Source organism: Poecile atricapillus, chromosome 4 (assembly GCF_030490865.1).
Source record: "Poecile atricapillus isolate bPoeAtr1 chromosome 4, bPoeAtr1.hap1, whole genome shotgun sequence".
NCBI lineage: Eukaryota > Metazoa > Chordata > Aves > Passeriformes > Paridae > Poecile > Poecile atricapillus.
Window position 1 is genome coordinate 20,685,718 of NC_081252.1, and position 27,767 is coordinate 20,713,484.

Genomic DNA, 27,767 nt, shown 5'->3' on the forward strand with positions numbered 1-27,767 from the left:
GCATTTCTGAATGTCAGGGGAAGAGGAGGCTGTCAAATGGAAGGGCACCAAGGGATTTGATTATTTTGGGCTTCCTGGCCAAGATGATAGAGGGGGAAAAAAAACTGGAAGCTGACATAAGCTTGAAAGGAGGCCATGGCAAGTTCTTGCATGTGAAAATCCCACTTTAATAGAAAATTACCAGCCTGGTGTGACTACAGGACAATGCTTTGGTCAGAAATACAAAATATTTTATTTAGATTTTGCTGTAAATTCTCTTTGTTTCTGCTGAGATGGGCCCGAAGAGCCGTGTGTGCCTGAAGATGTGTTTTGATGTGCATTCATCTGGAGTCAGAGCCATTTGACAGACACGGGAATCACACACACAAACAGACAGACAGACAGACAGACACACACACACACACACACACACGCCCGGAGTGAGATGTCTCCCCACCCCCTGCTGCAGTGACTGCACTATGGTGCAACTGAAGCTGGGAGCTCCTGAAGCTGGGAGGCTCCTGACCTGCTGGTTAGAAAGATAGAGCTGTTCCTTCCATGGCAAAAATCATAAGGAACCTGCCTTCAAAGTGATGTGTGTAATGCGTTTGGACTTGGGGTGTGAGCGTAGGAGTGAAGCTTGGAAGATGTGCGAACGCCTGATCTCACCGGTGCTCTCATCCTTTCCTTTGTGCAATTTCCTGACTGCAGGACTATGGGGAATGCACCAAGATGCACAGCTTCCTGTTGATCTTTATCATTTTTCTTTTGTACTGCTATTGCTTGGACTTCCTTAGGCTCATTCCTGTCAAGTGCCTGGTGTAAGAAGAATAAAGGCCTTGCTAAGAGGCACACCTGTTCTGAATCTCTCTGAATACCTGAAATTACAACAAGGTAATATTCCCCCCACCCTCCCCCAGGTATAAGACTTCAAAAGCAGCAGCAGTTCCGGTGTGTTTCAGGGATCTGAAAACTGAAATTGAAGCCATTGTCAAGTTACCTGGCTTTGAAAAACTGAGGATATCTAAAGAAACATTGTTCAGAAAACAAAAAGCTCCTCCATCAAATGTCTTATCTGGAAGCTTATGCTACCTGAACCCCTCTTTTTGTAGATTAAATTCTCCATGTGATAGACTTGATTAAAAAAGTCTTAGCCTTCACATGAAAACTAGATTTTTAAAGAGGGCGCCTCAAATGTTGGTAAAACAAGGAATGTTTCCATGCATTTCCTTCTTTGCTTATTTGTTTGTATGTTTGTGGTTTTTTTGAACACTTCGCTTATTTGTTTTGATTTTTTTTAAATCATTTTGGCCATGTGTGTTTCTTTCTCTTATGTCACATGTCATAGTGTGGTTTTCTCTTCCTCAAGATCATGTAGGGTCTGTGGGAGGCAGGAAGGGCCACTGCCATTTCCCAGGGTAGCTACTGGATCCATCTGCTGTTGAATGAAGTGTTATGGGGAAGTTGTGGAGCCTTGCTAGGGTGGGTACTAGAGCATGAGCTGCACTTATTTCTGTGGACTTTGACACTTCTCCTGCTGATTTGGTAGTTGAAGACCTGGCTAGAGCTTTCTGAGCAGTGCAGAAGTGTTGAGGTACTGCTGGTGGGTTGGTGGCTGGCTGTAGGTTGGACTTAACCAGTGACAGTCTCCTGAGAGCTGATGGTCTGGCAGTGTCTGACCTTGTGGTGTCTCTAACTCCGTCCTTGGCACATTGACCCATCTGGAATAACGCCATGTAGCAGTGGGAGCAGGTATTTGTACTTTGCCCCATGCACTGTTGCACTGAGTGTTTCCAGGCTCTCGGCTTTGGCACACAGCAGGCACTGGATTGGTTTTACCTCTTTTCCCAGACTGGTGGGGCCCTTATGAAATGCAGTGTTGGCTCTGGAGCTGTGTGCTCCTTCCAAGTGGAAACTCCCGAGCAGGTCAGCTGCTTTCTGGCATGGAGTGGCTCAAGGGAATGCTAGCCTGCCCTGGGACCCCTGGGACTTGGCACAATCTCTAGAGGAGGATCTAATCTGTAAATTACAGCAGAGAGGAGGATTTCAGTTCCAAGTTACAGCACATAGTTGGTGATGCAAACACTGATGAAATCCGCCCCGCGTCAGGGCTGCATACAAACGTGGCAGTCAAGGTGGGAGGTGAGACCAAGGCTGTGGTGGCTGCCTGCAGAGGAATTTCCAGGCTCCATCCCTGCTGCAGCTGGGCTGGGCTGCACTGGGGCAGTGCCTGGAGCAGGAGTCATGAGCAAAACCTGCTGGCACTGAAGTTACGCCTTGAGAAAGACGCTGCAGGGAGAGGGTGAGTGCTGGTGATGAAGAAATGCATCAGGGGTAGAAGGGATACCCTGGTGGGAGAAATTTCATTCTTGGGGTACAAGGGGTACATTTCTGCTCTGCCCACTTCCTCCAGAAGCGCTGCTGTTCCCTGGTAAGCCCCAGGAATGTCTGAATTCCTCTGCAGCTCGCAAGTGCAAGGCAACTGCTGTCCCCGGCTGGCAGCCAGAAGACAGCTTTCTAGAAATAAGCCCAGCAGATGGGAAATGTGGCCTGACTGCAGGTATCACATTCAGCTGCTGGGGTGGGAGGCTCCTAGGAAAAAAAAATATCTTCTAAAAGATCTCCCGTGGCCATGTGAGCCTGAGAATCCATACAAGGCTGGAAATGTGGTGGCTGTCCTATGGGCTCTGGTTAGACAATATTTGGGGTATTTGCAGCTGGGAGGGCTCTCAGTTTGGAGGGAGGTTGATGATACATCAGCTCTCAGACAGCGGTCCCAAAGGCACGGCCAGGGTGGACTTGTATTACCCTCAATATTTTTGCCCCAAGGCTGTTTTGTAGCTCTACCCTTTAAATGGGAAGGGTGGTTCTGTATAGGGTGCTCACCACATTCTGGGTGTTTATGGGACTCAAGGTACAATTTCCCATAAGATCTTATTTTAAAAGAATAATGAAAAGCAAAACTGAAAGCAGAGCCCAGTGGGAAAGGAGGGCACGTACTAATAAGTGCCCATATGCCCCAGCTCCCACAGTGGCTCTGGCACAGTTGTGCCTGGCCTGGGAGCAGAAACCTCTGGAAAAACCTCTACCCAGCAGCACCAGCCCCACTAAACAGGTGAGAACAGGGGAAAACATTATAACTCCTGGGGTGCCCCTGCATGGGCAAAATTGCCTGCTGAGTGGTTAGAGGCTTCTGCTGTTTAAATCACCCCTCGCACATGGGGTGCATTGCTTTTAGTGAGTCCATCTCCTGCTGCCCCACTCTCCGAAGAGTTAAACCCTGATTTAGGCTTTTTCTGAGAAAACAATGAAAGAATTCCCACCCTGGATTTCAGACAAGTGACTCCAGGAGCTGTGCCACTGCCTCTCCCCTTCCTGCACCAGCCATGGCCAAGCTGGGGTTAAAGCCAAAAGGGGCAAGAAGCAAAGGTATTACCTTAGTGCAGGTAAAGGCCCTGCCCCACACAAGCATTTTAAAACGAAATTTACTGCCCAAGAGAAGTGGATGAGCAGCAAAGCCTGCCTGCAGAACAGTAATAAAAAAAAAAAAAAATCCCCTTTTGCAGGACTTGGAAAATTATTGGAAGAAATGAGCACCACAGATAAGAAATGTAGGTGAAAGGGTGCTTACCACATCTGCACAGCATGCCTAACCTTTGTATTCACTGTGGCTACTAAATTTTCCTGACTGACACAATTCCATTAGCATTTATAGCATGATAATCAGAAATAATTATTTTACCCAATCCCATTAGTCTTAAAGAAAAAAAATAAGTCCTTTAGTTTTTCAGCATTTTCTGTGCTTCATGTAGGACTGTCCTCCTGCCAGGCCAGAATATACACCCACTGGGACCAGGACACACCAGTCTGCAGCTCTCATCTGCATACACTGGCACTGCAAGGTTTCTTCCCCAGAGTTCACACCTTGACTACAAGTCCTCTTTTATCTGCTATCACAGCAGTATTTTTTTTTTTTTAACTTCCCTTTTTATGGAAAAGTTTTATAACTTTGTTTTCATTTTCTCCATTTCCTTTCCTAACATTCAAATGGTATCACTTTGCTGCAGTTAGATGGAATGGGTCTCTTCAATTTGCTGCTCTATTCCCTGAAATAGGTGAATTTTTCTTGGTTGGGATCATGTGGGTGAACTGGGAAGATCTTCATCTCGTAGGGCTGGGATCTGGGGATGTTTCTTAGGGTTCTCATTAGAGAATGCACCTTGCAGGTCAGTGCCCCTCCAGCCACCCTGAGCACACCTTGTCAAGGCCAAGCCACAGGTGGACTTGCTTAAGTGGCATCTGTTTATCAGCAGGGCATTTGGAGATATGAAGTCTATCACAATATTTGAAAAGCTTGATAAAAGAACAGATGGCTTTGATAGGAGATGATCTGGCTAATGAAATGAGGGTTAACACTTCAACTGAGAAACAGTTTTAACTGGTTTTTCACAGTTTTAATTGTATTTAATACATGCCTCGGGGTGTGGAGCAGCTCCAATGCCTGCTGCTGAATGATCTCTAGGCCCATTTTCTCCGCTGCTCCTTTTTCTGGGTGGGCAACCTTTCTTGCCAGGCCCCACTCCACCTTTGGAGCAGAAAGGAGCAGGACAGGAGAAAAAGGTGGCAAATATAGTTTCAGAAGACATGTATCCCCCAGTAATGAAAGCAAACTCAAAGCAATTCCATTTTCCTCATCTTTGTGTGCCTTTTCCACCCAAAAAAACCAGTCCAGAATAACCACAGCCAGTCTTCAATGATAATTTCACCTTGGGAAGAACAGCCACTAGAGGGGCATGAGGTTGCTTTGCTTTGCAGAATGAGGGTTGTGGGAGAGGGACTGTTTCTTCCATGGTGTCCCATGAAGAAATCATTGTAGGAAATATCTCCAAGGACCCATGTAACATCACCCCTTGATGGCTGATGCCTCCCTGCATCTCTCTTGCTTCCTGCACTGGGTGGGCTCCAACACATGCTTGCTGTCCCCAGGCTGCGCCCTTTTTTCAAGCTGTGAATTTTTAAATTTGTAATAGGTTTTTGGTGGGCCTGTCAGCATCATGCGTTTTTCAGCACTCAGAGGGACACCATCTGCTCAAAAAGGAGCTGTGAACAAAATGTCTCAGACACTCAGAGTTTACCAAAAATGAAATTGCCTTAAAATGCCATATGGTGCATTGTTTCCCTTCCAGCATTGGCTGCCAGCAGAGGTGAAGTGACTAAGGCAGTTGCTGATTAGTTGCTGCATTTTTCTTTCTGGCCAAAATCTCTGGGACTGAGCACTGTCACTTCTCACCTGTTTGACAGAAGGTTTTCTTCAGCCTCAGCTGCTGAAAGCCAGAGGGTACTGGGATTCAAAGACTTCCCCTCAATTACTTTTAACGTGAGCTTCCTTGACTCTTACTGTCACAAGAAGCCTTGCAGGGAGGGATGTGATTAATGCTGATACATCAAGCATATTTTTTTCCAGGCACCCGATTTTGGGGCCTCTCGTGGTGACATGGAGGCCATAGCAACTCCTTGCTTGAGGAAAGCTATGCCTGGAAGTAATTTTTGGCTCCTAAGCATGGCAGTGCCATTGGGCAGCGTCAGGTGCATGGAGAGGGGAAACCCTGACCAAGATCTCTGGATTTTGTGGGGTTGCAAAAAAAAGCAAATGCTGCAAGGAAACATTTATTAGCCCAGGATAACATAAGATTTGAAATACCAAAGCAGGAAGAATGTTATTTCAGCTCTAAAAATAGCCCACTCAGCCTAGGACCCGAGAAGCATACACAGTACCTTTCTGTGGGAGCGTCTGTCCTCTCCCTTGATGATGCAGCCACTTTGGTAAGGGCTCAGGGGACCTGCTGGTGCAGTGCTTGCTCTGAGGATCAGCACTCTGAGGGGTTTTCAATCTCTGGGGATCAGAGACATGAAATCTCTTCAGAGTGTTCCATGAGGGCCACAGCTGTAGGGGTGAAGGAGTGTTGCTTGCTAGAAGGGCAGCCTACGAAACACTGATAAACTGCTGATGTATAGCTCGGCTCAGTTTCTGGGGGCTGACATGGATTTAGGCATCTGTCTGTTTTGTGTTGGTTCATAAGTGATGGCACCAGGACAAAATTTTGACTACAAGCTACCTTATTTGGATTTTAGGAAAACAAACAAGACAGTTGCTAAATAACATCAGACATCCTGACAGAGAGAGATGGAAGAGGAAAAAGAAGCGGTAGCATTCACGTTGACTTAATCCCATGAAGACTGGACAGTGAAACGACTCCTTCACTGTCCCAAATAGTTAACACCGAGCTGTTTTGCTGGGAATATTTCTTCTCAAAACTCCAACCACAGAGATACTTCAGGGAGCTCACAAAGCCCACCACCCAATAGGAAAGGGGGTGAAAGAGGCTATTCCTGAGGTCTCTTGCTACTGAGTGGCTGTTCCATTGAGGCCTTTCAAAATACCCATCCAGACGGGCAGCACGTCCCGGGAGGGTTGCAAAGATGCAGGGTTTGTGTGGAGCTCTCCCCGGTGCCTCCGGGGGCTCGAAGCAGAAGGCGCACCAGGAGCCGCAGGCTGGGCAGGTGCTCCAGGCCCTGGCCAGGCCGGGCAGGGAGGAAGGCAGAGCGGGGCCAGCCCGCAGGCAGCGGCACTGCACGGTGCTGCCCTCCCCGAGGGGTGCCCTGAAGCGGCGGGGGGGGCTGTGGCCGCCTCCCAGCACCCCAAGCCCGGCGGTCAGAGCAGCACTCGGGCACCGCTTCCAAGCGGCCCCGCCGTGCTCCAGGGCCCCCGGTGACCGCGGCGGCTGCGGACCCGCCCGTCCGGGGCGGGGCTCGGCGGGGCGGGGGCTCGGACCCAGCCCGGCCGCGCTCGCCGCCGGAGCCGGAGCCGGAGCCGTCCGCAGGTGCACAGGTAGGAGCCGCTGCCGGGAGCCGCGGCCGGGAGCGCCGGACACCCCCGCCCGTCTCGCTGTCGCCCCGTCCTGCCGCGAATGGCCGCCCCCGGGCCCGCGGGTGAGGGGGCCCGCCGGGAGCTGCGAGCGGGGCAGGGCGGGGGCGAGGGGCGCCGCAGGGGCTGCAGCCTGAGGGGGCAGCCGGGAGCTCCCCGCCGCTGTGTCACGGCAGGTGCACACGGGCTGGCTCAGGGCATGAGAGCCGCTTCGCCCGGGGCCTGAAGGAGGGACCCAGCTGTGGAAGAGCTCTCCCAGGTCATGATTTCGGCATCCCTGTCACCCGTGAATCCCTCTGGGGAATCCATCCCTTCGGCGCTGAGGGATCTGGTGGTGGCAGGACTCGGCAGGGTCCTCGGCCAGGTTGCTGCATAGGGGTCTGGGAAGAAGCTCACCTGGGTTCAGGTTGTGGGGTGGGACAGGTGCTGCCTTCCCCTGATAGATCCTGTCAGGATGTCCTGTCAGGACATGCTGGCTGTGTCCGGTTCAGTTCCCTGGAGGGAATTTAAGGTGTCGAGGAAGGCGTTCAGCTGCGCTGTGGTGCCTCAGGGAAGGAAGGGCGAGATCCTCTCTCGGGGTGATAGAAAGATGGTGGGTGCTGATGTCCCAGGGTCCCTGGGGATCTCAGTCTTAGCTTTGAGTTAGAGCATCATGCTTATGCCAGACCTTTGATTCAGAGCCCTTAAGCTATAAAGGTTGCAGAAATTATGAGTTAACCTGCCTTTTTTTCTCCTTTTTTTTTTTTTTTTCTTTTTCCGTTTTTAAGCAAAGCTGCTTGTGAAAGGGACCCTAAGGGTTGTCTGATCAACATTCACACGATCCTCATTCAATGGCAATGCACACATGCATGGTTAATTAGGAATACCAATTCAGTATAGGGGAGAGCAGTGTGTGAAAGGTATATCCTGACACCGACTGCCTGTTGTGTCTTGCTCAAACAATGCCTAAAAGAAGGGGACTTGATTCTTGCCCACTTTCTGCCTTTGGGTAATGGGATGAAGACAGGGGACTCCTATTTGCTTGACAAATGTCTTGCTCCTGATTTCCTGCTGAACAGTTAAAAGTCAGATTGTTTTCTTGTGGTTATCCATGTCCAGCTGTCAGCATTTTCTGAACCTGGGTGCTGAAAGTGCAGTTGTTTCATTTCCCCTTTAAAGATTCTTTGTGCTGCAGTGTTTGCTTTTCAGATGCAGAGCCGGGATGTGTGCTTGTAAGAGCACCAACGTTTTCAATTGTTTTGGTATTTTTTCTTGGAAGAAATGTCATGTCCATGGTTTTCTCTCTTCCCCCAGCCATTTCTGGGCAGCAAGATTGCAGTTTGGCCCAAAAGAGAGACTTTAAGGTTCCAATCCTACAGTCCAAGCTGAAGCAATGAGCTGTGTTTGCAGGTTAAGTGGGAGCAAAGAAGCAAAGAAAGGTCTGTGGGAAAAGAGAAAGATGATCCTGGGCAATATATTGGGAAGGATACACTGGTATGGGGAGTGGTGGCAGGTGAGGAAGCTGGTGCTGCAGTAGACAGCTTGGACCAGGACTCAGAGAGTTCTCTGTGTCACTGATTTCCAGTGTGACATCCCAGCAAGCAAATCACTGGCCTTGTTGTCTAAAATGGGAATAATTTTGGCATTTTGCTGTCTCAAGAAGACTTGCAAAAGTCTCTACTTGCCTTAGGTCCCTGCAGGTTGCAGATGTCACCTGAGGTTCAGGGATGAGGGCAGGATGAGAGTGAAAAGGAAGAAAACCACATTGAGAACAGGTGGAGAGAGAAGGGCAGAGTGAATTAGAGGAGAGGGAAAGACTGGTGGAGCTTCAAAAACCATGAAAGGAACTTTGAGAACGGCTATAGGTTACCTCACATGGGGTTTATTGCACATTTTTAATGCTGAGGTTGCTGCTGGATGATCCTGCCTGCTGGGGAGAGGTCTGGGCTGCCTCTCCCATGGGTAGCAAAGGGAAGGGAGCAGAAAAGCCTGGAGGATGTGGACTGATCTGTTACAATGGTGAGGAGAGTGTCCAGCATCCTCCCTGCAATTTCCTGAGCTGGGGCAGGTCCAGGTACTAAGGGAGAGAACTTCTGCTCTTGCTGTATGATTTCCTGCTTCCCGTGCGGAACCACTGGTATTAATAGCGATGACTGCCTAAACCAGAAGAGCCAGTAGCCCTTCAGTTGTGGCACCACAGGACTGCAAGAGTGGGTTTTGCCTGGCCAAGACACTGAGGATGGCCACAGCTTTGTCAGAGAGAGCCTCCCCAGTGTGGTCTTGGCCCAGGTGAACGCTCTTAGGGGTGATTCAATGTGCAAAGTCTGTCTCTGAAAATATTTCAGTAGACTTAAAAGGAAATAATCCCTCTGGATGCAATGTAGAGGCTGCTCACACAGGCTTGGCTCCTGTTTAGCAGCTGGAAGCTGTTCCCTGCTCCCCTCTGTCCATTATGGGAATCAAGGTGCAATTTCCCATAAGATCTTATTTTAAAAGAATAATGAAAAACAAAACTGAAAGCAGAGCCCAGTGGGAAAGGAGGGCATGTACATACATTGTGTTGTGCTTGAAGGGAAAAGCTGTTTGGCACCTTCCTACTGTAGCTCACCCAAACACCCTACAAACAGCAATTTATAGTTGTAGCAGCTTGAGACACTGGTAAACAAAGGAAATTAATTCCTACAAATAAGGAATGCTGGCAGTGGAGTGGTGAACACCACAGAAATGCCTGTCTATGATTGTTTACCTCATACTTTGCCTCTCAGGGCAAATGTTTTCCACAGGTCTCAACAGAGTCAAAAGACAATCCCTGTGCCAGAGAAGGCCACTTTAGTGGAATGACAGAAGCCAAGTCATGGGTACTGCATGTCCATTCCTTGTAGTTCAACCTCTGCCCCATCACCTCCCTTGTTGCTGCTCCTCTGGGGCTTTGGTGGTTAATACATGAAGAAGAGGACCTCTTTCTGTGGAGGAGGAGTAAGTCCACAGGCTGAAGAGGTTGGTGAGGGAAAACTGTCCTGAGAAACAGTGTGCTCTGCCACAGTCCCTAACAGCTCACAGGCCTTGGGTGTTTTCCCCATGGCAAGTTGCATTTACCAAAGAAAATGCCACTCTGTGGACAGTGTATATCCCTCCAAAAGTGTAGAGCTGCAAAGTGCAGTGAAGAAAGGAGCTTAGGCTTCCAAAAGGTGAATAGAAGAGGGATGAAAGTGATAAGAGAGATGAAAGACAGGGTAAACAGGTGGGAAAAGCCCTGCTTACACCCCATGAAATGCTCTGCAGCTTGAGTGTGGGTTTTCTGTTTGGTGGGGAAAAAACAGTGGCAGGGTAGAAAAGGAAGGGGAACCTGGAATTTTTCTGGCCTTGCAGGGCGTGTACTCTCATCCATAGACTACAGGAGAAGGAGACAATATGATCAGGAATAACGTTCTGCCAAGTCTATTCCCCTGGGCTTAGTCTGTTTTTCCTTACCTTCAAAGCTATTTGTAAATCAACACTTGGAAGTTTCACCTCCTTGTTAAGTGTTCTTTGCCACTCCCAACACTTACATTGTTTTCCTGAAAAAGGGACAAACCTTTTGGGCAGAATTCCTTCCCCCTTCCGATGTAATGTGTGTCTTGGTTTTACTTGCTCTTGCTCGTGCACGTTGGAAGTGATTGAAGATATTTGTGATGTTTGGAACTGAGGAGAAATAAAACACCTCTATCACTTTATTAATACCCTCTCAAGACCTCTGTACATTATGGGAGGAGAAACACTGCATCTGCTTGTTGCTGCTTCATTAGATTGGGGTGGTTGAGGTGGAGGACAATCACTGGACAGCCTGTCTGCACAGTGTCTCTGACTTCCTGGGCTTGGCCATAACATTAGCCTGCATTTCTGTATTGCTTGCAGGGCAAGGAGATGGTTTCAGAGACTCTTTCCTCACAGCACAGCTGAAGCAGGGAGAGCTTTGCTGCCTTTTTTTTTTTTTTGAGGCGATAGATAGCCCTCCGCATTTTCCAGCATCTCTTTACTTTGGGGGTTGGCTGGGATTTTGAGGTAAGTGCCCTTCTCACAAGCATCCCAAACCAAAGGATTCTTAAGGGGAAGATACGCCCTTGTGGTGGTGGTGGTGTGAGACTGTGGGTTTGGTCTGTGTTGAGACTCTGCTAGAGATTTCCCTTGTGTCTCAGAAGAAGGTGAAAGTGGCACCAGTCTTGAGCATCTCTGTGTTAAGAAGACTTTGCTGTCTGACCCAGAAGCCACTCTGTCAGTCACACTCCCACTACCCCAGGCTGTCACTGCTGGGACTGAAGCCCTTTCACATTAGCTTAATGGGTGGTTCCATTAAGCTAATGTGTGCCTTGCTTGGCTCCCCACACACCCCATATTTACACAGTCAGACAGGTTTTCCTCACTGGCTGGACCCCGGGATTCCCACAGCAGAGTCCCAGAAGCCTGGACCCCTTAAGTAATTTCATCATGGTGCAGTAACACCATAACAGCTTGAATCGGTGCCTTCAGGGGGACTCCCTGCCCTAAGGAATCCCTGGCCTTTTATACCCTCACAGTCTGTGTGCCCATTCCAATCCTGATATTTAGTCTGGGGCCTTCTGGCTGTTTATTTGGGTTCTACAGAGTCTCTGGGTGACCAGCCACCCTTGACCAGTGCCACAGGTCTCCATGCCCTTTGCTGGGCAAAGGGTAGATGCCAGCTCATGGTCCATTGCATGTGGCTCCAGCCACCACCACAACCTGCAGCTCCCGCTGTGGCTGCTCGCCAGGCCACTACTTGTGTTCCTCAATATCTGCACTTGGAGAGAGTAGGGCATCTGCCCTGGGAGGTGGGCAGTCCAGCACACACTGGAGGACTCACTGGGAGCTGGTTGCCACCTGACTTGTGCAGTCCCTGAGGCCAGGAGGAGCTGCCTGTATCTTGCAGCAAGTGCTCCCTAGCAGAACGGCATCCCTGGGGCAAAGAAACACACAGCACCTGCAAAATGCAGTTCTCCTCAGCTCACCCTGGCTGCTCCTGCCTGGTTTCACTGCCTGCTGCCCCAGCTCCTGTCTGAACTGCTTTCTGCCTTACCCAGCTCCTCTCTCTGCCTCCTTTACCTATCTGCAGGCTGAGGACCATGACTGCCCAAGCCCTGCTCATGATATGAGTGGGACCTCATGGAAGTCAGCATGATCTGGCATAGGTCCATGGGTCAAAGCCTGCAGAACATCCCTTTAGTCCTGTGGTGGCAAATCATATTAATTTTCCTTTTCTAACACCCAGGAGCGTCCTCTGGAAGAGGGGTGTGTCTGGTTCGTTCAGCGCCAAATGCGAGACAGGCAGACTCAGCCCACAAGAGTTGAAAGTCGGCGTCTCTGGCTGTAACACAGCAGCTCAGCACTGGTTGCTAAATGGCCTGTAAGTACTTACACCCATGTGTGACTGAGGGTAAAGGGTGTGGGGCAGCAAGAAGCAGAAAACCACAGGCGCTTTTTGAAGTACAGTTGGGTACACTGGCCTCAGGACCCAGCAGTGCTGCAGGAATGTCTCTCGCTCAGACACTGTGGGTATCAATGTCCTTTTCTGCCCCTGTTTTTTGGTGTTTAGAAGGTTTCATTCCTTTGTTGCACTTGGCCCATCTCTGATAGGTTTATGTTGGCCAGAGCATTTCATTAAGCACGCTGAATGCAGTCAGAGTGTGTGAAATGAGACAAGAAACATGTACTGATGTTGCCGTGGGTGAAAACATTGCATCTCAACATTGTTGCAGGATTACTCCTGCTTCCCCCATGCACAACTCAGAGATGTCTTTACCTTTGCCTAGTCTTCTTGTATAAATGAAATGAAAATGGCATTTCTGCACATCCATGAGATGGTAGGTGGGTACCTGGAGCAAGCAGAACATCCTACCCTGCTGACAGAGGGGATCACTTCTTTTCTTGTTACCCCACCATTTTGTTATGCATTTACAAGCCTCTGTCACATCTTATCTCTCTCATTGTGCACTCACACTGGAAACCTTGAGATAAACCTGAAAACGCCCTGCTTTGTTATGTTGGCATTGGTGGCTTGTGGGTGGCAGGTTATATAATGTGCTGGTTGGTATCCACTCAGTTGCAGTGATTAGCTATCAAGTGACTGTGGTTATTTTTTGCTTTTAAAAGCAACAGAGAGCTATAGTGGGCTCCCCCAAAAGACAGAATGTGTTTGTTCCCCTTTGATTTTTGCTGACTGGCAGCAATTCTTTATGACTTGCTCTATGTTTTGAACAGTGTCCTCCATCTCGCAGTGCTCCTGGCTTTGTACCTATTCTCTGAAATAACCCAATGGCCTCGTGCTGTGAAATGCAGGAGTGTTGCTCTGGCTTATTATGCATTTCAAATGCATCTGCATGCTTTAGTCTTAAAAAAGATGTATGTCTCTGTTAATGTGGTAATTTTGTCCTTCCTTACATTGGTGTTCTCTGGTGAAAGCAACTTCAGGAGAAGCCTGTAACTTTGCTTGGCAGATGAAATTAAGATGTCCATATTAAATGAACCTTGAGCAAGCAGCAGTATATGTTTAGTGAGCTGCCTGCTGTAATTGAAGTGTGTACATTAGAGGAACGGAAGCTTAATTGGTTGAGGGTGTATAGCGGGGCAATGGTAAAAAAAGCAGAGCAAGCAGCTGACAGTCTGAGCAGATTTAGACATAAAAATGAAACTGGAGATGAGTAAGCTTGCATTGAGAGAAATTCTCAAGACACACACCAGGACAGTGCTAATGTGAAACTCTTTTCAGTTCTGCACCCTTACACATAATAGGTGGCAGCAGGAGCACACCTCAACAGGGGTTTTGCAGTGCTGGTGTGAGAGTGTGTGTCAGGAGGGACTGGAAAACCACATGTGACCTTCTGAGAAGGTGGGCTGGGTCAGCTGTGATACTGGAGATGTTTTTGTTAGTTTTGTGAATCCATTGCAGCATGAGGGCTTTCTGTTGCTGAAGGCTTTCCCATGCAAGCCTTAGCGATGGAAGACAAATGGGTATGGGGAATTACCAACTGCCTCTTGGATGCAGTGTGTTTTATTTGGGAGAACATGGGCTGGCAGAGATTGCCAGCTGGAGTTGACTGCTCAGACTTGGCATCACTGGACGTGGCAGCAATGCAGAACAGAGCTGTGGAGAGGAAGTTTGGCTTTGTGTCATCCCTGTGGAGCAATTAACCATCAAAGAGTTTGTTTCTACATTTCCTATAAAAAATTTTGGTAATTTTCTCTATTACTCTTGGCATTTTACTTTGGCTAAACTGGTGTGGTGCTGCAGGAGAGGCTGATGTTTGGGTTCCTTGTTCTCTTGTTCCTGTCTGCTTTTAGAGGTGCTAGTTTTAGTGTGCATGGAGGTCTCCCTGCTTGAAGATACAAACACTGGGGACATCCATGAGGAGGAGGCTAACCCAAAGGCAGCTGCTGAGAATGGTGTATACTGAGCACTAGTGCAAAGCTAGGCAGGTTTGGCACATGTTAGGGGTTTCTCCTTTGGAAGAAGTTGGGATTACATGTAATTTTGTTCTTGGCACCTGAATAACACAACAGGGAATAAATGAAAAATGTGCGGGAGCTGAGCCCTGTTTTTAAACCATCCTCTGCCCACGTGGGGATGCTGAAACATATCCAAGCTTGTGTGGGCTGTGCCAGTGGCCTGCATTAAAAGGTGTTGCTGTTTGGGAACATGGGGGAAAGGGATCCTTCTTTCCTGCTTTTGGTATTTCATCTGTCAGACACAGGTGGCATCCTTCTTTTTAACTGGCTGAAATTAGGATCTCTGATCTATGGAGCTGGCTTCCCATCAGGACACTGTGCTCTGCCCTGATCATTCATTTGATATGCAATGATTGCAGATGTCATTTTCTGTTAGTGGCTGATGGAAGGAGACTCAAGTGTGCCACGCTGAATATTAACTAGATGGGTGTTTTCCAAAGAGGTGAGTCTGTTGCTCTGACTCTGGGAAGGTTGGGCACTAGTCTTGGCCTTGCTCTATTTTAGAGCTCAGCACAAAACAGTGGGTATCTAGACAGGATTTTCACATTTCCCCACTTCATTCTGGTGTGGAGTTCATATCCATGTGTGCTGCCTCGCTGCTCTGCCTGGGGGAAAAGCCCTTGCCACCTCCCTCTCTGCACGACAGGCAGTGCTGAAATAGCTTGTGAAGGCTGCTGTTTCCATGCTGGGAGGGGGAGGAGCTGCAGCAAATCATTAATGAGGACAGGTGTTACAGCTACTGTTTGCTTTTAGTGTGTAAGTGAAACTTCTGTACCTTTCCAAAGGTGAAGGGTAAATAATAAGATGTGCCGTCCTCTTACACAGAAGAATCACGTTACCTTGGCCCAGCCCAGCCACCACCAGAGACAAGAGGAGAATCGAGCACAGCATTAATTACCTTGCAGAGCAGACAAGGGCTGGAACAGGAGGTGATGTTACCTGCCTGCTCCCTTCAGCTAAGGCAGGAGGGGGGAATTTGGCCACAGTTATGTCTCCCTTGCATGGGCCTCTGGCATTTGGACACTGTGCTGCCAGAGGCTGTCAGGGACACGGTCCTGTGGCAGGTGGGGCAGCTGAAGTGGTCCTTGAGATTGCTGTCACAGGTCTCCCAGTACTACAGCACCGTCCAACACCAGCTAAGGGATGCTGCTGCAGTGCTGCTGAGCAGCAGGAGGAAAAGGCAAGGGCAGCACTTCATGGAATAGCTGCTGGCACGACAGTGGGAGCTGTGCGGGTTACAGAGATCTGACACGCTGTGTCTCCTGTGCCGGAGGAGAGGAACAGAAGTGAGATGGGAAATCTAGTCCCCCTCGTTGATAATTTCTTCTGATCTGTTCACTGTGCTAAAGATCTGTCTGCACACTGGAGCTGCCTGCCTTTTAAATTAGCATACTTAATACTCACATCATTTCATGCTCCTTGTCTGCAGTTCTCTCTGCTCCCAGATCAGAGAAGAGACCTTCTCTGACTGCTTTTCTGTCTTTTAAGGTTTGGAATTCAGCCTTACTCCAGGCTGTCTGTGCAAGCAGCACCAAACTGTGGCCCCATGGCTTTGTGCAAGTGTGGTTTGACTCTGGGCACTGCCAGGTTGTTGTTTCGTACCCCTGCTAGGCCATTTGCAGGGAAAACAAGATAGCTGACCTGTAGAGGTGAGAGTGCCATTTGTCCTGCAGGGTGTGGGGAACCTCACTCAAGCTCTTCACCTCTGTCCCAGTGAGGCAGGGCAGGAGCTGGTGTCAGGGGCCCTGAGCAGTCCAGACAGCATGTCCTTTGCAGCTTGGGGTGTCTTAGGGGAGCAGCGAGCTGGGGGCTGCTGTGACATGGCGGGGTGCTGGCTCTCTTCTGGGTCTCCACAGCCGGGAGCAGACCATGGCTGCAGATGTAGGAAGGCCAGAGGAGTTGAGAGGAGGAGGATGACAAAGCAGGTATTTTCTTCTTGGGGCAAAGGGAAGGGTCATGGCTTTAAGGACCTGGATGAGGTAATTGAGCTGCAAATGCAAGCAGGCTAGAGTGAGAGGCTGTCATCTCTAAGCTGTCCTGGCACCCCAGGGTGCCTCTCTATGCTGTGTGGGTGCTGGTGGCCCCAGGGAATGCCTGCCCTGCAGCAGGGAGGGGGACAGAGCACAAGGGCACAAGTGCTGCTGCCCTAGTGAAAGTAAAGCAGGTGCTGGAGCTGTGAGCCTGGTGCTGTTCCCTTCTCTTTGTGTCTCTTGGCCGTGCTGGTGCCTGGAGGAACATATATGGAATAGGACAGAGCATGAGAAAATACTTGATCCATTATCAAAGGACTCACATGGAGACGTAGGACTCTCTGTGTCTGAATTGCACATATTACAGGAGCAGCCCCGGCATTCCAGATGCTCATCCAGCATGATCTTCCTGGAGGACAAATGCTTCCTCGGGAGGCGGTGTTGCAGCATCCTAACGCCACATGCAGGATTTCACAGTGCCTGCATTGGAGAGCTGATCCTGTTTGCAGCGCCTCATCCCAACTCCTGACAGCGCCTTAGGAGCCGGCACTGGGGCTCTGCTCTAGCTGTGTCCACACACTATTTTTAGCTGCTTTCTGTGGCCAGGATGGGAGCCGGTGGTGTGCTTTGTGGAGATGATGACAGAGCGGGCATCCCTCTCTCTCCATGCTGCAGGCTTTGCTGAGGCAGCGTGTGTGGAATTGGTAATGATCCTGGGTGGGAGGCTGCCTTGCCTGGTGTGTGTGGGAAGGAGTAGGGAGTCAGAGCTGCAGGTCTTGTGGTCACCTTGCGCAAAATCCTGACGAGAAGTACTTTGAAAACCACTCAGATTCTGTAGGTGTGGTTGAAAGATCTGCCGCTCCAGGGCTCCGGTGCCTTGGTTGTTACAAACTGTGTGGAGGATGCTGCCTGTGTGCAGCAGCTTAACCCCTTGTGCCAGTAGGGACAGCAGAAAGGTTTGCAGCAGCCGTGAGGAGCTTGGTACCTCAGCACCTGCTGTGGGGATGCCCTTCTTGCTCTCAGAAGAGGGGGGCTAAGGAGGGTGGGTCCCTCAGCCCTCTGTTTTTACTTTGTTCTTTGTTTCCAGCAGGTATGGATGGGAAGAAATGCAGCGTGTGGATGTTTTTACCTCTTGTCTTTACCCTGTTTACATCAGCTGGATTATGGATAGTGTAAGTTATCCCCTGCTGGTTACTTGGGAGGCTGCATCTCATTAATGAGATTCTTTTGGGGGTGCTCTGCCCTTCAGCTACTGTGGGGCTGGGAAGGCACATGACAGGGGCAGGGGCCAGGCTGTGCCAGTTCATGGCTTGAAGTATCACATTTTTATCCCTGAGTTTATGTCCTCCTCAGGCCAAGTTGCTGACCTTGCTTTCTTCCTGGTATGTGTTCCTGGGAGCTGCCTGAAAAAAACAGCCAAAAATGTAAAAATTTCTTTTAATCACATTTCCTTTGAATGACTCAGCAGAGCTCTTGGAGAAACACTTAGGCCCTGCTTTGGGATAGAAATTCAAAATCTGCAGCATCCAGCACCACACTGAAAACCTGCCAGCAGCTTAATGCTGACACCTCACTTTCTCCTTATGCTTCTTACCAAAATACACACAAGACATGCACCTCCCTGAGCTGGGCTCTCTTCAAGCATGCAGGCAGATGACTGCAGCATGAATTTGGGAGTGATAAATGTGTGATCAGCAGCTATGCTCAGGCTGAGAAGCAGTTATGTCGTAGGATGTGGCTTTGGCCATGGTCTATGGATACTGTTTTTCAGCAGCAGGGGCAGCTTAAGCCTTTTGTCTGACATCTATTGCTTGTTGTCCCATCCCCTCTCTATTAAAACAGCTTTTGTGGATGGAGTTCCATAGTAAACCTGATGAATCAAAATGACTCAAACTAAAAATGAGAATATCCCCCTGGCTGGTTATTTTTAAGGCAGCTTAAGCTTTCAGTGACCCTGTTTGTCTACTTGATCGTGCAAACCAACTGCGACACAAAGGAGGGCACATGGACTGAGAAATAAGCAAAACTGCCTGCTTGAGCAGAGAGAAACACAGGCTCCTGCATCAGATCCTGCCACTGGGCTTTGAAACACTTAAGGTGTTGTTTGAGTGATATTTAGAATGGAAGCTAGGATGAGGTTTTACACTATTCCCTTCTGATTTTTTTTTTTTTCCTTTTTCTTGACAGGTACTTTATAGCAGTGGAAGATAACAAAATTCTCCCATTAAGTGTGCCAGATAGGTAAGAGCTGTTTGTGGGCTTTATGTTCAATCACTTATTTCTTTGAAATAATGAAACAATTACAGAAAAATGGGAAAGAAAAACCTTGAACCTTTATTCCTGTGCCCGTGTCTCTTAGGAAACCTGGTCCCAAAAGACCGCCTTACATAAGGTAAATGAATTATTTTCTTCCAAGTACTGCTCTGGTTATGGTTGCTATTTATGTGTCTTTGTCATCCTAGAGTTACAATGATACACTTTCTATTTTCAAGTATTGCAGGTGATGCACCTCCTGCAAGCTGTGTGTTTAGTCAAGTCATGAACATGGCAGCATTTCTAGGTAGGAACCACAACTGGAGTTTTTCTTTCTTTGTGTTTTAAGAGTCACTGAAACATAAGTAAAATCCTGTACATATTCTTCTTGAATGTGAGGATGTGAAAACATTTGAACTGTACATTGCATCGCTGCTTCTTCCCACTACAAAGAAAGAAATGTAACAGGGGAAATACAACCTCCAGACTGCAAAATGAGTAGTGGGAGGTGTGATGGTAGGTGACTGTCTTGGCCTTGGTGATCATGAAATGGTTGAGTTTAGAACCTTTGCTGTAATGAGAAAAAATGAATTTAGGGGATCAAAGCAGAATTGATTCCCTAAATTTCAAGAAAGCAAACTTTAGGCTCTTCAGGGAGGTTCTTAGCAGAATACCTCAGGAATCTGCTTTTGAGGCCTTAGGTGTCCATGAGTGCTGGTCAATCTTGAAGAACCACCTTTTAGAAGCACAGGAGCAGGCAATCCAGCTGTGTGGGATTGTGCTTAAAGAGTGGGGCAGGAGGCCAGCTTGGCTTAAGAGGAAAATGCCATTATATGGTTTCTGGAAGAGAGGTTAGGCTTTGCAGGAAGACTGCAGAGCTGTGGTTTGTATATACAGGGAGGAAGACAGGAAATGCCAAAGCTCAATTTGATTTAAAACTGTCCAGAGTTGTTTCAGACAATAAGAGTGCTTTTAAGTATGTTAGTGGCAAAAGGAGGCCTAAAGGAAATGTTGGATAGATACTTGTTAAAAGCTGTAATCTGACTAATAAGGGTGAAGAAGAAGTGGAGGCATTCAATGCTTTTTCTGCCTCAGCCTTTAATAAAATGCTGATAGACCTTGGGCTGTCCAGTCCTCTGAGTTGAAGGACTACAAGTGTGGGAGCAGTGACTGTTCATTTGTGAGCACTGGAATTGCCAGGGACCAGATGTGTCAGCTGAATGCTCACAAGTCCCTTGGTCCTGGATGGGGTTCATGCCAGAACACTGAAGGAGGTAGTGGATGTTAGGGGAGGACCCCTATGGTCTACCAAATCTCTTGGGATTCTGGGGAGGGCCCTGTTGACTGGAAGCCAGCCAGTGTTATTCCAATCTACAAGAAGGGCATGAAGAAACACCCGGAGACCTATAGACCTCAGTTCCTGGAAAAATGATGGACAAGATGATAGGGACCCATTTAAAGGCACACCAGGCACAGACAGCATGGCCTCACAAAGGGAAAGTCCTGTTAACAGGACTTTATTCAATAACCTTCCATGATAAGGCCACGCACCTGGTGGATGAAGGGAAGGTGTTGGATGATTTTCTGGATTTTAATAAGACTTTTGATACTGTCCCTCATAGCACCCTTGTGGAGAAGTTGTCCACCTGTGAGATCAGCAGGTTCACAGTGCACTGGGTGAGGAACTGGCTGAAGGGAGGACTCACAAGGCTGTAGAGAAGCTACATCTGACTGCCATCCAGCCACTAGTGGTGTCCCTCAGGGCTCTGTTCTAGCACCAGTTCTGTTCAATATTTTTACCAGCAATCTGAATGAATGATGTGAAGGCACCATTGGCAAGTTTGCTGCTGATCCCAAACTGAGATGTGCTGCTGACTCTCCTGAGAAACCAGCTGCCTTCCAGAGGGATCTAGATAGCTGGAACATTGAGCAGTGATTAATGGGATGAAATGAAACAAGTCTAAATGCTGTATCCTGCACCAGGGACAGAGTAACACTGGAGTCAGGTAAAAATGGGAAGAGGATGTGGAAAGGGAGGTGTGGATCTCTTCCTCCCAGATCCAGTGACAGAACATGTGGGAATGGTCCAAAGCTGCTCCAGACTGAACATTAGGAAGCATTTCTTTACTGAGTGGTCAAACACTGCAATAGGATTCCTAGTGAGATGGTTGATGCCCCAAGCCTGTCACTGTTTAGGAAGCATCTGGACAATGCCCCTAATGACATGCTTTAACTTTTGGTCAGCTCTGAATTGGTCAGGCAACTGAATTTGATGATTGTTGTAGGCCTCTTCCAACAGAAGTAGTCTGTTATGTTTTAATCTCTGCTTTGTGGATTAAGTCAATCTTTCCTCTGCTGTATTCCTGTGCTGCTGAGAGCTGCTTTTAGGTTGTATCTCTGACCACCTTAGTTATGTCAAAGCTAAAGGAGAGGAAAACTACAGAAACATGATAGAAATGTGGAATACTGAAATTGAAAATACCATTGTTTTGCATGGAATGTTTTTAATCCCCTTTTGTCATTCCCATCAGGTTTTAGAAAAAGATCACATAATTTCAGGAGTCTGTATTGTAGAAATAGAAATTCTTCTGTACATGAGCTTGAGTAGTCACAGGTGGCTGTCCCAAACAATTGCCTGGGGTTGAAAAATAGAAATCCTCTTTTCGTGTGGGAACAAAATTCTCATTTTTAAGGATTTGGAGTGGATTGACTCACTAGAGCAGTTGAGAGAGTAAATTCAAGTATCTTTTGCAGTTTGGGTAAAAGTGTGTATTTTTCACTTACAGTGCCCTTATTTTCCTAAACCATGCTTTTGATATTATACCAGGGGTTTTGTGGAAAATGCAGATCTAATTTGCTAAGGCAAACTATTTACAACAATATGAGCTGCATGCTATCAATTTGAGCATGAGCATAAGAAGGTGTTTGACAGCAAGCAAATTGCCCTGTTCAACCAAATTGATTTTTAGCGATCTGGCTTTGAATCACATCTGAAGGCCAATTTGATTGCCTGGCTTTCTGTGTTGTTCCATGCACCATTCAGTAGGGAGGGCAAGAATACACAATTTGAGTATCTTCTGGGGATATGCCATATCATATGATGTATCATATATATCATGTATCATATACCATAGCGCTTGGGGAATTGTTAGCTTGGAAGGAAGGTTATTCCATTCTTCATGGAAAATTAGTGCAACATTTTGGCTTATGTTTGTGGCAACAGAATCCAGAGAAGGAGAAGAGGCAGTGGGCGTTATGGCAACCCCTGCAGAAATATGTATGTGCCATTCATATGCTTTTCAGTACAAGTGGGGTTTGACATACCTCCTCCGGAAGAGCTCAGGACTCGTGAGTGGAGTGAAACAATGCAAGTCCAGGCGCCACTAAGTGAATGCATGGTGTGCATAGACTGTGTGCTGGGAGCTTCACAGGCAGGCAGGAAGGTGTTCTTTCCCCCTGAAAATTTTCAGACAAAGCATAATGAGAAAGGGAAAGAGAAATGCTTCCTGTGCTTAGTCTTGTCCCTGATTAAGTGGGAGGGGGCTGTGCAGAAGCACAAAGCTTGCTGGCCTGCAGGTAGAAAGTGGAGGAGGTGGCTGTGAGCCTCCAGGCAGGTGTTTGCTGCAGCAGGTTCTACCTACTGACACCCCTTGCCTTGTGTTTCCTTCCCAGCGCTCGTTGTGGCTGTCCTGCGCTTCATTCAGCTGAAGCCAAAGGTGCTCACCCCTTGGCTGAACATCAGCGGCTTGGTGGCACTGTGTCTGGCCTCTTTTGGGATGACCCTACTCGGCAACTTTCAGGTACTGCTCTGCAGGCTTGGACTGCTCTGCCTCTGATGTGACTTCCCCGCTTTTCTAGCAGATCTGCTTGGATCTCTGAACGACCTGTGATGTGAGCCTGGGAAAATCATGTGCCCCAGCCCTCACTTTACCTGCTCTGCCGCCCTGTCTGCCACTTGTGTGCCGAGATGAAGGGCCACAATCACTTTTCACGTGTCTCCAGCAGGATTTGCACTTGCATGCTTAGACCTGACCTCTGGGAGCCACAGCAGGAGCCTCCTGAATCTCTTGGGCCCTGGGAGTTGGCACAGATGGCCCTGGGTAAAAGGGGAGTTGAGTGGGAAGTTTGTGGACACATCTGTGCAAACAGATGCACAAATGCCCGTACAAATTTATCAGACAGCTCAGTGTCCTTCTTTTAAAACATATGTTGCTTCAAATCCACCTCCTGCTGATCCTCAGGCCTGCCAGGAGAGAGACACAGCAGAGGAGTGCTAGGACTTGTGATGGGTGCATGGGTGAGGGCCCTCCCATCTCCCTCTGTTCCGCAACATTATAGGAGCAAACATCTGCCACATCTGTAGGGATGGGTGTCCCCTGTGATCACGATTGTGTCTGTCAGGGATGCAGTGAAAATCAAGGTGTTAGAGTCTGTGGAGCTTGGGTTTGACTCTCAGGCTCTCACTGGGCTGCAAGTAATGACCCCCAATAATGGCAGGAACTGAGAAAGGTCAGTGCAGGCTGGCTGCTTCCCTGGCTTTGCATGACAGGAACCCAACACAGAAATGGTACTTGTTTTGTGAGGGGTGAGGAGGATCTCTTTGGATTGTGCAGTTATTGAAGGAACTTGGTGTCCTTTACAGTTTACTTTTTTTTCTTTTTGAATGAGGTGTGAGATAATTTGACTTTTTTGGACTTGGTCTTCCTAACTCCCCAGTACAAGCCCAAAACCCAGGGTCTTGTTTTTATCACAAGAGCTTCCCAGCTAGGGGTTATGAAGCCTTTGTAACAGCTTTGTCTACCTCTGAGAAGAGTATTTCTAGTACAGGACAGGCACTAAGAAACAGTTTTGGCCTCTTCTTCCTTTTTTCACTCTTCAGAGCAAATGATTGTAATTTAACAGTAGATGCTTTGAATCGTGCCTGGCTATAAATTCTGATTATTCTCTGATATCTGATTCTAACTATCTGTTCTTTGTTAGTTACCTGTATCCTTTCTTAGATCTTTTGTCAAACATGAAAACATGTGGTAATGAGAGCTTAGTCTGTGCTCCTCCCTGCCTGACTGCTGAGCTGAATGTGGCATTAAATCATATTTCTGGAAAATTATACCTTGGGTGTTTTAGAGGGACATTATAGCCGAGTCCCTTGCAGTGCTGACTATCTTGGGAAAGGCAGCTCAATCCTATTTTTACCTGAATGATTATTTGGACCTACTCTTGAAAGAAATTCAGGGTAGAGACAGAAGGGGAGATATCAGTGGAGGCACAGCAACCAGATTGTTGTTGTGTAGATTGTCTTATTTGATGGGTATTTGTTAAATCATCAAACAGGAATTAAGGCTGCAGGGAGAAGTTACAGACTGGTGGTTTCTTTTCTAGAAAAACCTCAGAGGCAGAGGGAAAATGGAAATTGTTTGGCTTAAGCCCATGCTGGACTTTTTGAATGGATTTACAGCCTCAAGGGATTTTTTTGCAGATTCTTTCTCGTTGAACCTGGCTGTCATTTTGCCTTGCCTGAGCCCTGTGAGACAGGGCAGCCCAAGGAGCAGGGAAGCACTGGCACTCCAGAGAGGTTGGGTTCATGTTGCCTCAGACACCAAGGGTTGAGAATTGGCAGAAGAGGAAATTTGGTGGGAGAAACTTGCCAAACCAGGAGCATGTGTTTGTGTTTTGGCTTGTGCTAGCTCAAGGGAGTGTCAGGGGCTCTGCTCCCTGCAGCTGGCACTGAAGGTGCACAATTTGCGTCCATTGCAGGGAGCTGTACAAGACCCACAGTGGGTTGTCCTTCCCTCCCCTGGCCATCATTTCGAGCCAAGGAAGAATTTATTTCTGAGCTCTGCATTTGTGAGTCTTGTCAGGGAGCTGTGGAGACAGTCCCCAAGCAACTGCATTTTCCACTGTGCTCTTGGGCTTTGGGCAGAATATCTGCTTGACTGTGACAGCTGTCAACTCACCTTGGCTCTGTTATACCTTATGCCTCTGCCAGAAGAAATGATATGGCATCTTTGTCTCACACCTCAGTGATCTCCACTCTCCCCTACCCCACCTCAGCAGCAATCCAGCTAGCTATCACAATTCCTGTTGTGTCCAGGCTATCACTGTTTTATTTGTTCCTAGCTTTCCAATGATGAGGAGATCCACAATGTGGGCACGTCGCTGACCTTTGGCTTCGGGACATTGGCGTGCTGGATCCAGTCTGCCCTTACCCTCAAGATCAACCTGAAGAATGAGGGGCGGAAAGCTGGGATTCCACGAGTGGCTCTCTCAGCCAGCATCACTCTCTGTGTGGTGCTCTGTATCCTTTTGTTTTCCTCCCCAGGAAGCCAGGTACTGTGTATGTTCTGCAGCAGGTCTTCTCCCACCTGTCCTAGGATCCCAAAGCATTTTGGAATGCTGCTCAGCCTGTCTTCATGGCACAATCCTATTTCAGTGCCATACTGTGTAGAGTGATGCTTCCAGATTTCACAGAAAGGGACAATTTTGCAGGTGATATAAAGAGAAGGAAATATTTCACAGTGTGTGTTGAAAGGTGTTCCCATTGCCTGCGGTGGATGCACTGATCTGATCCACTTCCCACTGGGAAGCTCCTGGCAGGTAGGGGCCCACAGACAGGTCCCCACTTGCTGGCTCTGCCCCTGGCTAGCTGGATGCTCAAGCAAATCACTGACTTCTCTGCATCCAAGTCTTCCCCTCTGTAAATGTTTATCACCCTGATCTGGGATTAGGAAGCCCTGGTCCAGGAGAGCTGCTGTGCTTCATGGGCATCATTGGACACCTGACATCCCTTTCATCTCTAGCATCACATTCACACTCTCCTCATGATGGCTGGATGGGTTGACTTATCCAGGTGACTTTGTTCAGATTTTTTTCCCTTTTGGCTTTCAAACTGCTTGGTGCCTCTGCTCCCAGTTGTTCTCCTTGACTTTCCTCTTCCAGATTTCATCCTTATGGCCCAGGGCATTCACATGCATGCTTCCAGGATCCAGTGGGGCCTAGTGATGTGCTTCCTGTGCTACTTTGGCACCTTTGCAGTGGAGTTCAGGCATTACAGATTTGAGATAATTTGTTCTGAGTACCAGGAAAACTTTCTGAGCTTTTCCGAAAGCTTATCAGAAGCCTCCGAGTACCAGACAGATCAGGTGTAGCCTGTCTTCTGGCAGGGGGGGAGGGGGGCAGGTGTGGTCTCATGGGTGAAACATGACCTCATTACACTTTTTTTATGAGTTTGTTTTCATGTGCAATCATGATGGTATTGCCAAAGGGCTCTGAGGGTGGCTATCTCACTAAGAGCCAAACAAACAGAGGTGTCTGATGGAAGAGGAGTGGATCCATCTCAGTGGCAGCGTGAGAGAGCACAAGCTGCTTAGTTTGCGCCACCAGTGACTCTTTCTGAGCGGCTCTGTCACACTCCTGTGGTTCAAAACATTCAGCAGCCTGTCCTTGCGATGCCCCTCCAAGACCAGTCCTGCTCAGCCCACCCTGCAGAGAAGGAGGTGAAGGAAGCAGACTTCTTCAAACAGCAGGAGTCTTCAGGAGTCTCCGATTCCCGAGTCACCAGATGTGTTTTTCGTGTTTCTCGGGTTGTTTTCTGTGCTGACAACTGGGGGAACTTGATAGGGTGAGCAAGAGCAGCTATTTCTTCAGAACCTGGAATCAGACAAGGAAGACCCCAATGGACTGGCTTTTATGGCAAGCAGGCAGGCATTTCTTCCAGACTGGAAAGCAGCCAACAGTAAATCTGGGTTTGGAAGGAACTGTTCTGTGATCAGGAAGTGAGACTTAGCTGATGCTGCCTTGTTGCTGGGCAGATCATCCCCAGGCCAGAGAGGGTGACACAGTGGGATGCTGTGCTTGGCTTCCTGGTGGGGAGTGGTAGGAGTGAGGTGCTGAATTAAGATGAGAATGTCTGTGTGCTCTGAAGACAACCCAGAAAAGGCTGCTTTTTCCATGCATAGTGCTTCCACCACAAATTGTGTACAGTATTTCAAAAGCTTTTTAAACTTTTTTTTTAATGTTCACTGAGGGGAAAAACATTGTGTTAAGAGTCACCAGGCTTGTCTGCCTGGAGAACGGTACCAGTGGTTCTGGGCACAGGGTTTGGTCTTGCTCCTTGTGCAAGCCAAGCTTCAGACATGCTGGTTTGGGCTCAGTGTGGCCAGCTGTCCTGAGTGGAGCCTGCCTTGGGTTTCCAAGGTGCCAGGAGGGAGTTCTGCCCCAGAGGCTTGGTGGTCTGCCTGAGGGCTGGAGGTGCGAGAAGGGAACAGCAAAACCAGAAGGGCTTCTTCCTCCCTAAAGGGAGATTTTCAAACAGAAGGTCTGTTTTCAGAGAAGGAGCTCAAAGCCCATTTGAAAACCTAATTTTGGGAAGGCTGCTGTATTGGCTGGGCTGGGGAGTGATGGGAGTTGCTTCTCATGAACATGGCTCCTATTTTCCTCCACAAATCAGGCTCAGCTAAGGTCTACATCTTGTCTGAGCTGCAGGAAAGCAAGCAGAAATTAAAATAGTAGGAAAAGGCACTTGAAGGGGAACTTGTACTGCTCTGTGGCATTTCTGACAGAGAGGGAAAAGGCAAAAGGGTATTGTCTTCTGCAAAAGGTCACAGGCCTCTCCTGAGGAGAAACAGTCAAGACAAACTGTGTGTTAAGTAGAAAGCTTCCAGCCAGCCCTTTATTATATTCCGTGCACCAAATGTTCTCAGGCAGCTGTTATAAATCCAGAGCATTTTTGGCCAACAGAGGGTTGGTGTGGATTGCTGAAGGCTTCCTCCTTGTAGCAGTGTCATTAATGGAAAGCTTTCCTGGAAGGATGTGCTGAGAGTGGCCAAGGACACAGCAGTGTGAGGTGCCAGCTCCCTTGAGGCACATCCTGGGAGCTCCTCCTGGGCAAGGACAGGAGGGGACAGTCTGGAGAACATGCAGGTGGGCATCCTCTTGCACTGGCACACACTCAATTCATATGGAGCACAAAATAACAAATTTGTTGTAAGAGTGTTTTACTGTAAATAGTCCACTGTGATTTTTTTTCCCTAATTAATATTTTCAGTTTATTATTTTAGCTTTTGTAATTTTATCAAATGAAAAAAAAAAGATGATGTGGTTATTTTTTTTTCCTTTTTCTCCTTTTCCTATATGCAATCCAAACCTAACTTCAGGTTTTTAGTGAT

The 27,767-nt window shown here is 48.1% G+C and overlaps 1 protein-coding gene across 5 annotated transcripts; it reads left to right on the forward strand.

Annotated features, from left to right (window-relative positions):
- The first annotated feature begins 1,941 nt into the window (after positions 1 to 1,941).
- On the forward strand, positions 1,942 to 27,714 carry TMEM150C (transmembrane protein 150C). Of its 5 annotated transcripts, none has more exons than XM_058838077.1 (9): positions 1,942 to 2,281; positions 12,147 to 12,281; positions 17,438 to 17,522; positions 18,538 to 18,591; positions 18,710 to 18,742; positions 18,843 to 18,910; positions 22,276 to 22,403; positions 24,721 to 24,898; positions 25,540 to 27,714. In XM_058838077.1, the coding sequence occupies exons 2-9, from the start codon at positions 12,275 to 12,277 to the stop codon at positions 25,746 to 25,748; spliced, it is 762 nt and encodes a 253-aa protein (XP_058694060.1). In that variant the 5' UTR covers positions 1,942 to 2,281; positions 12,147 to 12,274; the 3' UTR covers positions 25,749 to 27,714. The 5 variants fall into 5 exon arrangements, with proteins under 5 accessions (XP_058694060.1, XP_058694059.1, XP_058694062.1 ...); XM_058838076.1 differs by lacking the exon at positions 1,942 to 2,281 and adding an exon at positions 6,753 to 6,868; XM_058838079.1 differs by lacking the exon at positions 1,942 to 2,281 and adding an exon at positions 6,753 to 6,868 and having other exon boundaries at positions 17,441 to 17,522.
- The last annotated feature ends 53 nt before the right edge of the window (positions 27,715 to 27,767 follow it).